Consider the following 9,380-nt stretch of genomic DNA (forward strand, 5'->3'; position numbering starts at 1 on the left):
TTTCTTAAGCTTTGAATACTGTAAATTTTTTATAATCTAAAAATGACACAAAGAAAAATAGGATAAAAGTGAAACAGTTAAAAAAAGACTGGTTTTTATGTTTAAAGTGGAAGAATTTGATCATTATCTTTGGATACATAAACAGTTTATGTCTCTCGAGCTGGATTATTTTTTCCGGTGTATATGGAGGTATGTAAAGTGATGAAGAAACATCATCGATTCTTTCGAAAATTTTATTTTTTTGTCAATTGTATATTTTTCCAGTTGATCAAAACTCTCGCTCTCGCATGCATTCCGTTTTATTTCATTGTATACACATTTTTATACTTATAATTATATCTTTCATTCCGATCGAGAAGTCAATCGTTTTATTACAATATATATGCGTAATACTCTAATTATTTCATAGTTTACCTTGTTTGTGATTAATGATTATAGTTTGAAAAAATTATATATTATAATAAATGCTGATAATTCTATAACATGCTAGAATATAAAAATTAAAGATAATCTATACAGAAAACATTTTGATAATTTTTATCTTTCATTCATTTTTTCTTGTTAAGTCAGAACCATGCCACATGAAAAATGCTGAATGAATAAATCATACAAATCACATCCCTATTGTTTGGATTTTTGTAATGACCGAATGCGAGCGTATCACAACCGTTTGGAAGCACGTATCGCTTGTCGTCGAAGGCACAGAGTCCAATTTTGTTAATATTGTACACGTGAAGTTGATGTCTATTGCTTCTGATCGAGCTCATTTGACACATTCTGTTCTCGTTTCGAGATAGACAATCTATATACATTTCGTGTCGTAAGTCTTTCTTTCTTGCTGCTTTTTTTATGCCTTTGGCGACTTGTTTCTCGTGAAACGTGTTCCAAACGATTGTGAAATCTTCCATTTCTACTTGTTGTTTAGAAGCATATTGGTAACTGTACATTTTAGCTCGAAGTCCTACGAATTCTGTTATGACTTGACCACCTGTCTCGTCCTTGAAATAGCCTGGGACCTTTTTGTTTAAGTCATCATGATAGCAGTGGTCAGACGGGTAATTAGATAGATCAAACAAACTTCTATCTCTGTACATGTCGGCGTATACATCGTCACAGGTCACGTGATAAAGCAAGGAGTCTGTATCAGTCATCAAAAGTTTCAAGTTTTCGCCATAGGTCGATTTCAAGTAACCGTAATAGAATTCATACATGACCGTTTTGGATAGATCTAAGATGGCTTGACCGACGTAAACAGGCTTGTTTAATTTCAGTTTGACTTTTGTATTTTCGAGAGCCGATAAATGCTCATCAAAGATGGTAAATCTCTTGAAGGAAGGTCGGGCCACGTATTTTTTGAATTTCGCGTCCGTATGTGCTAGCCTTATATCGACTCGATTGCGTACGTTTTCCATTGTCTTCCCGAAGACAGCATTATTCATGAGCTTGAAAAAATCTTTTTCAAACTCGTTATGTGCGAATTTTCTTTTTTCGCTGTTGAAACGAATGTACTCCTCAAGCCAGGGTGTCTGCTTGAATTGTAATATTCTGTGAATCTTTGTGAGTTTCATCCCCAATTTCAAATATTGTTGAAGATTCCGATAGTGACAGACATACTTTGTTTTATTTTCGAGAGTCGGTATTAGCTTTTCTGTAGGAGTGCGATGAAGTAACTTTTCTCTACCCCGAGGATCCGGATGTAGTTCCCTCCAGAGTCGTTTACTAGTTGGCGATAATTCGTCATCAGACACCTTTTTCTTATCGGGGGCGAGTGGATAATCGGTGTGTGAGTCATGTAACGAATTAGGATATTCTAAATCGACCTCCAGTAAGTACCCTCGCTGAGCTTTCTCACTTATCTGGGTGACATCGAATTGTGTGACGTCATCTATCCACTCGAATTCTCCTACAGGTAGTGGCTCGGACATGGCTTTACCGTACAAATTATTACAATCGGTGTATACGATATATGATGTCGGTTTTTCTGGATCGTACGTTTCCGGTATATGTAGGTTATTAGCCTGAGCATACTTATTCGATATCATGGAGACACCACCGCGAATGCCCGATTCGAAAAATAAGTACATATCTGTGTCCTTGATCAATTCGAGATGAATGCCGGTCATGCGTAGAGCCGAACTCCACGCCAGTCCAGGCGCCGTATAAAAGTGCGCCGCATCTAGACCATAATAGTCTAGACACATGGTTCTGAAATTTTCGAATACATCTGCTAGGAGCAAGACGTCTGTTTTCAAGTAGAGATCGTGATATTCACCTATACTTTTAATATTCATATCTTGCCAGACCCTTTGCGCATACTCGTAATCTTCTTCCGTGATGTGGGATTTGCTAAGATTGCTGTAAAAGCGTTCTCGAGATGGAAGTTCTGTCTCTACGAACTTGGCTTCGCAATCGATGTATTCGTAAGGATAAACACCTTTACGAAGTAACAGTTTTTTCTCTGCCATTGAAAACTCTTTGGAAAACTGTCTGAAATTTGTTTCTGCTAGATTACCGGACAACGTTTCTAGACTGTTAGGCATGAACTGAAACGAATCGATGAATCTTAAATTTCCCAAACTGAAGGAGATGTAATTTTCTGCATTGTTCGGTATACAGTTAATATCTTGATCTTTAAACAATCCGATACTTTGACATATCAAATGACTATCGTATCCGCGGAGATTGTGGACAACGACCGGCACGTATTGCGGGTACTTGTACTTTAAATTACAATAGTCGTGCGCAGCACCTCGAAATTTCCCGGTGAGATGGCAGTGATCACGCACCCGTTTAGATTTTTCGGTGAAATATTTCCCGCAGATGTGACACTGATTGGTTTTTTTCGAATGTGTTCTGCTCTACAGGTGTCAGAATCATCGGTTCTACTTGATTTAAAATACTTTTGATTCTGCTTTCTTCTTCCAAAAGTCGTTGTAGGAACGTTTTTGTGACATCACTGCCTCTATAAATCACGGGAGAATTCGTGTATTTATCTTCCATACATACGACTTGGTATCCGAATCCGCACGGCTCAAATCTAGCAGTCTTCGTCGTACTCGAGGAGTTCAGGTCGCGCTCGCAAGTATCTATCGGTTGCACGAACGCCTCGAAATCAGCATAAATGACGAAAGGAGCTTTCATCTGTTTCCTAAAGTCTTCAAATTTCAACTGACAATTTTCATCGTCTGGCATTTCTACGTGTTGCGGGTCATGGCGCGAACAATTCTTTATATGTTCCTCCAACAGGTCACGTCGTGTGAATCCTTGAAGGCAAAAGTGGCAGAAATGTGACTTGTTCTTTGTTTTCTTTGTTCTCGACAAAAAAGTGTTAAGATCACGAATGAGACAGTAATGCGACTTTTCGCCTTCTCGCAGAAACAGAAGATTTACGTGAGATCGCGTTTCGCGCATTTTTGTGACGTACATTGGGAATATGTCTTTTTCTTCACACCCGAATACATTCACGCTGATCTTATTTTGCTTCTCGAATTTAGAAATTTGAGAAACTGGGGTAGGGTATGCTATACCGGTCATGTCTAGATCATTTTCGTACTTTGTATAGTTTGATACCCTTTCAGGCAGAAGGGGCGATGGATGGAGGTAGGCTAACACAGACCAGAGGAAACATCTGTCGTCGTCATTGGTTATGTTTATAATGGCTTTGTGTCTAGCAAAGGTGGTTGGAGTTGGAATGAATGACGAACCCCCTACTGGCGAATAATTTGCTACGTGGATTTCTAATTTGATAACCCTTTTTAAGACCCAACCTGACCCTTTCCGAATGAATTCTTCGAAAGAACCGAACATTTTTTTGAAATGCATCGTTTAGGTTATGTTCTAAATCGATATCGTCTGGTAGCTGTATGTATGATCTACTCAAAAAATGAGGCATGGTCTGATTTACATTACCTTCTCTGTCTTCCTTTTCTAGAATCACTCGCACATTCATATACCATTTAATTCCATTTAATTTCACACACGTATCACTTAAATGTTTCAAGATCTGATCTTTCGTGTTAGCAAAAAATGTTAAAATATCCAAGTTGTCCTCGATATTTGGATAAATATCTCTAATTCTCGCATTTCCGTTTTCGCTGCTTTGATCGGAAAACTTATGGTTCACTTTGTTAACTGCACTTCCAATATCCTTTCTAACTGAAAGAAACGAATCACCGAAAGCTCCAGTAGCCGGAGATGCGTCACCGGAAGTTTCGATGCTCTGAGAAGAGTCACCAGAAGGTTCCTCAGAAAAGCTACCGGAAGTCCCCGCGTTCGAAGACGCGCCACCGGAAGTTTCCATGTTCGGAGAAGAATCACCGGAATGCTCCACAGAAGAGTCACTGGAAGTCCCGATGGTCGGAGACGCGTCACCGGAAATTTCCACGCCCGGGGAAGAGTCACCGGAAGACTCCACAGAAGAGTCACCGGAAGTCCCCGCGTTCGAAGACGCGTCACCGGAAGTTTCCATTTTCGGAGAAGAATCACCGGAATGCTCCACAGAAGAGTCACTGGAAGTCCCCATGGTCGGAGACGCGTCACCGGAAGTTTCCACGCCCGGGGAAGAGTCATCGGAAGGCTCCGCAGAAGAGTCACCGGAAGTCCCCGCGTTCGGAGAAGTATCGTCGGAAGTTTCGACGCCCGGTGAAGAGCCGCCGGATTGGTCAGCTGACGAAAAAGGATTCACTATCGTGTCATTATCAGAATTTCTAACCTTCTGCTTACAGATTTTTATGTGTCCTTTTAGATTGTCCTTTCTTCCGAATGTTTTCAAACAAAGGGTGCAAGTGTAAGGATTTCGTTTCTCATGCACACTTTTCACATGTCTTTTCAAATTACTCCCATTGCTAAATGTTGCATTGCACACACTGCAACGATGGTCTCTCTTTTGATGAACATCTTTTACATGTCTTAATAAATTTGTATGATGATTAAATTCTTTCTTGCAGATATCACAGATTTTTTTTACATGATGTGATCGCTCGTGTCGGCTGAGTTGATTCCTCGTCTTAAATTTCTTTTCACAGGATTCACATTGGTGTACCGCTTCTTCATTATCTCTCGATTTCTTAGTTGGAGATAACTCAATGCCTTCCAATAAACGCTTGAAACATTTTAAACTTTTTTTTTGCGCATTCGTCTCCTTCAACATATCTGGCTAGTAGAGAGGATAAAGATCCGTCCGCCATGGCGGACGTCGATAACTATTCTGAGAAAATCTGCCTCGCCTTCGAACGTTTTAAAATCTAGATTTTGAATGTGAACCATTTACGCTTTGTCTCTAGGTTACGCATGAAGTGCTCGGGTGTGGATTTAAAAAACATTTTTCCTCCGCTTTGTGACTTCCTTCGCTGACGCTTGCTGCGTCTGATTGGTGTATCAGTTTTAGAAATGACCTCACGGTTCAATCCATTGTCCGTTTCTGGTCTATTGTCCTTTTTCGATCTATTTTTAGGAATGTCGTCACTCTCCTTAGGTTTCAAATTTTCTTTATGAGTAATCTCGCTATCGACGTTTTTTACATTTTCTAAGGGCTTAACACTTTCCTTGTCGGCTATTGTCAAATCTTCAATCTTCTGATTTTTACTCATCGATAATAGATCCGTATATTTCACCCTAGGTATTAACACTAATTCTCGAGCCATTTCAGATAGTTCTCCAGGAATATTGGTAGAATTTTTTTAACTGCAAGAATTCTTCGACGACGCTCACGATGACTTATCCCTTTGCTTAAGACTTTTGATATGGCGAGTCTCTGATTAGACAGTCTCTTTTTACTATCTTCTGATATCGTAATATTATTCATGACTGTGTTATATATGATGTCAGTTATAAATTGTAACTGCTCTTTCGTCAATGTTAATAACAAGCCTTTCCTCTGTTCGTTGGAGGCCGCAAGCCAAAATTCTATGAAAGGTTTCATGTCGGAAAGTAGAAAACTGTGTCCTCTCCTACGAGAATCTTTGTCCGTAATGGAGGAAGACTTATGTTTACTCCTTCTATATTAGCTGTGGGTCGAACTGGGGATACGTCGGCCACCAGATAGCCGTACTGCTCCGAAGTTGCCGATTTGAATGAACTTCTAAAATAACTTAATTGGTTGGGAAACATCTGTCTTCCCAACGTCTCTATTTGTAATTGATCTCTATAGTTTTTGAAGAGAACAAAATAGGACGTGTTCAAGCTAAGGGTTCGCATGACCTTACCCTTTTGGTAAATATTTTGTACTAGAAATATAACGGTGAAATTCATGTGATGAGATTTCACGCAAAACATTTTTTCTAGGTCTGAACTATTGGATCCTTCACTCATACAGTCATCGATGATTAGAATCTTGTGTCCTTCGGTAGTACCCCAATCATCAAATCGCTCCTGATCCGGTAAACCCGTATGAAATGTGATATCTAATTTCCTTTGCAGTTCCTCAAACATGGGTTGCCACGTATCATAACACACGATTATTTTTTTGACCGCCTCGCTGAACATACCGTCGACATTTTCCAGAATCTTTTTAGTCAAATAGGTCTTTCCGCTTCCCGATGGTCCTGCTATCATGATTCTACACGGCGATTGAAACTTAACGAGGGTTTCACGTGTATACCACGCCATGGTCTTCACGAGAATGAATTGAATAAAAACGAACACTTTCATATATATCGTATCCTTTTTATTAAAGTTCAGCACAACACGATTGATTACGATTATGTTTGTTTAAACAATATGGATATATTCGCATTATATAACTATTCACATATACATCGTTTTCGTGGAAATTACGGCTAAAATGTTTAAAGATAGATGACATGGATAATCCCCTACATCTATGCAAAAGATAATACAGGCAGAACTGACCGCATGTAATTGAGCTAGAACTCTGTAGACGTTTCTCGTTATGGACTCGAGCATGGAATCCGAAATACGCTGGAGAATGTCCGTAGCTATCGAAGAATTCCGATTTTTCTTTGGACTCGTAATAAAAAGCGACCCAATGTCTTCCTGGTAGATGACTTGCGTCGGTGTTGACGATGAAACCGCACGGGAAGGTTCTCAATACGGGTATTTGAAACTCCAAGTATGCTGTGTCTCATTTTAGGATCACATTCGATGACGCATTGTAACTCCCGAGTATTCATGTTAGAATGACGTCTCTGGCCTCTGTGACTTCGAAATAACCTGGGTACTCGGCGTAAATGATGCAGGATACCGTTTCTGTTAACGCAGTACCGAAGGTAACATCCAATCTGACGTTTCCTTGTTTAAGCAGTGTTAAATATTGTCCTCCTCTGAATTTAGGTTCGAGATCGAACGTGTATAGGGCATACCCTAGACCAATGTCATCTCTTTCGATGTTAGAGCCGGAGTCATCCAACCACTTACCAGTCGACTGTAGCATACTTCTTAAGATGGATATAGTCTGAGGATCCGTGCCGTATTTCGGTTTTAATGAATTACCACCGACCGGTATACCATCGATATAAAGTCCTATGTTCGTGACGTCGTAACCTTGAAAGTACCACGGATTTTCTGCATAATCACCGGTAGCACCTGTTGATTTAACGAATCCCACAACGACCTGGTTAGGTCTCATTCCTTGAAACATGTTATCATAAGTAAAGTTGGTGGCTCCCACTGGTATAGTCATCTGTTTGATCATCGTTTGAGTAAATGGATACTTGGCATTAGTCGATTCTAATGCTTTACTCTGGGCATAGATCACGGCTGGGTTGATCTTAACTTTGCATACGCGTAACCGTATATCGTCGAAAGCGATCCGATAATCGGGTGCGACATCTCCCGATAAAAGGGAGAATGCCGGTTTCGATCGATACAACTTTATACCGACATTAACCTGATTGATTAGATATCTATCCATTCTAAACAGATCGTGACATACCGGACCGACCATGTCCACGACTCTAGACCCCTGAAAGCATTGCGCTCTCTTGAGGAGAGCTCCATTGGTTCCGTTTCGAGGGCTACTTTCATCCATATCTCCCTCATCATCACGCTCCCATATCTGCGTCCCTAATTGAGTGTTTTTAGCCTCTCTCCCATACCTTAAGAGACTCTGGATGTATGCCTTGTAAGGGGAATAATTAGTAGTAGAAACGACCGTTTTTCCATTGAGAGAGACGTCTACTCGCTGGAACAATGATGGTAAAAATAGGTTGATGGGTCCGACGTCTTCCGTTAATGAGATGTTGGTTCCGTCAGCTTTGACGATCTTCACTTTTGCATAGAGAAGAGTATTCTGAAGGTCTAATAATTCCATTCCATTTTGACCACTGAGCACGAATTCCACCGATGATTCATTCGTTATTTGTGATATAGGTAACACATCTTGATAGTATATGTTTTCTACAGCCGTCTGAGTTGGAGGTAAATCAAATAAAGCCAGTTCTGAAGGCTGTGCTTCTCTAAAGAAATCTTTGTTTATCGCAGCCATTGAGAAACTATATCGTCTCGTTTCACTTTCTTTGATGGTCTTCTTCTCTTCTTCAGGTCTACTTTCTTCTGCAGGATTTTTTTCTTTTTAATGATTTTTTTCTTTCCTTGTACCCGTTTTCTTTTCTTCCCGATGTTCTTTCTACGTTTAGAGATGTGCACTCTGCGACGTTTCTGAGTTGAATGACGAGTTCGAGAGGCTCCCTCTCTCTTAAGTTCCGACTTAGCTCGATCGATGATCTGTTTCACTGGGGACACTAGATCCACATCTAACGTTTGAGGAGGCAGACCTTTTCTTTCTCTTCCTCTTTCGATAGGGATAATGAATTCGTTAGAAGTACGAGATAGACCACTCCCACGTTGTTTAACATTCCTGCTAGCTTCATACGGGCTCTCTTTTCTTTCTACAACATCTTGATAATATTTCATCCATTTTCCAACATTAGGTACGTACATGTTTGAAATATTCATGCTAAAAACGGATATTGTTTGAAGTGAAGTGTGATCGTTACAGGGTCTTTCAAGAATGAAGCCGGATCTCCCTTTTCCGTCTTTATGTTTATGTCGATGTCTCTGATTTCCGATTTCTTGACGGGAACGTAAAAAGGCGCTGTAAAGGACTGGGACCAGTTTCCAGTCTTTTGCGCTCGCACCATTCGTATCAGATCGTCCTTTTCCCCATCCACGAAACTATCATCGACGATACTGCTGTGTATATATAAATTTTGTTTGGTTTTTGTAGCCGTCGTCTGTAAGTAGACATCCACCAACGCTACTAGCCACTTCTCGGATAAATTCAAAGGTGTCTCGAAATATGTTCTAAAATTACTCGTCTTGTTCTCTGGAAAGTATTTTTGTACTCCCATCACTGTGTATCACCACGTAGTGTGACATCTTTGATCACGTTTGCACCTCTGATATGTCTTTCTGAGCAATCC

General features: G+C 40.2%; 1 protein-coding gene across 1 annotated transcript; it reads right to left on the minus strand.

The window, feature by feature from the left end:
- Nucleotides 1-7,126: 7,126 nt before the first annotated feature.
- LOC138321725 (uncharacterized protein F54H12.2-like) lies at nt 7,127-8,269 on the minus strand. Its single transcript, XM_069265673.1, has one exon. It carries the CDS (start codon nt 8,267-8,269, stop codon nt 7,127-7,129), a length of 1,143 nt encoding a protein of 380 aa, XP_069121774.1.
- Nucleotides 8,270-9,380: the final 1,111 nt, after the last annotated feature.

Source organism: Argopecten irradians, chromosome 1 (genome assembly GCF_041381155.1).
Source record: "Argopecten irradians isolate NY chromosome 1, Ai_NY, whole genome shotgun sequence".
In the NCBI taxonomy this organism is placed as follows: domain Eukaryota; kingdom Metazoa; phylum Mollusca; class Bivalvia; order Pectinida; family Pectinidae; genus Argopecten; species Argopecten irradians.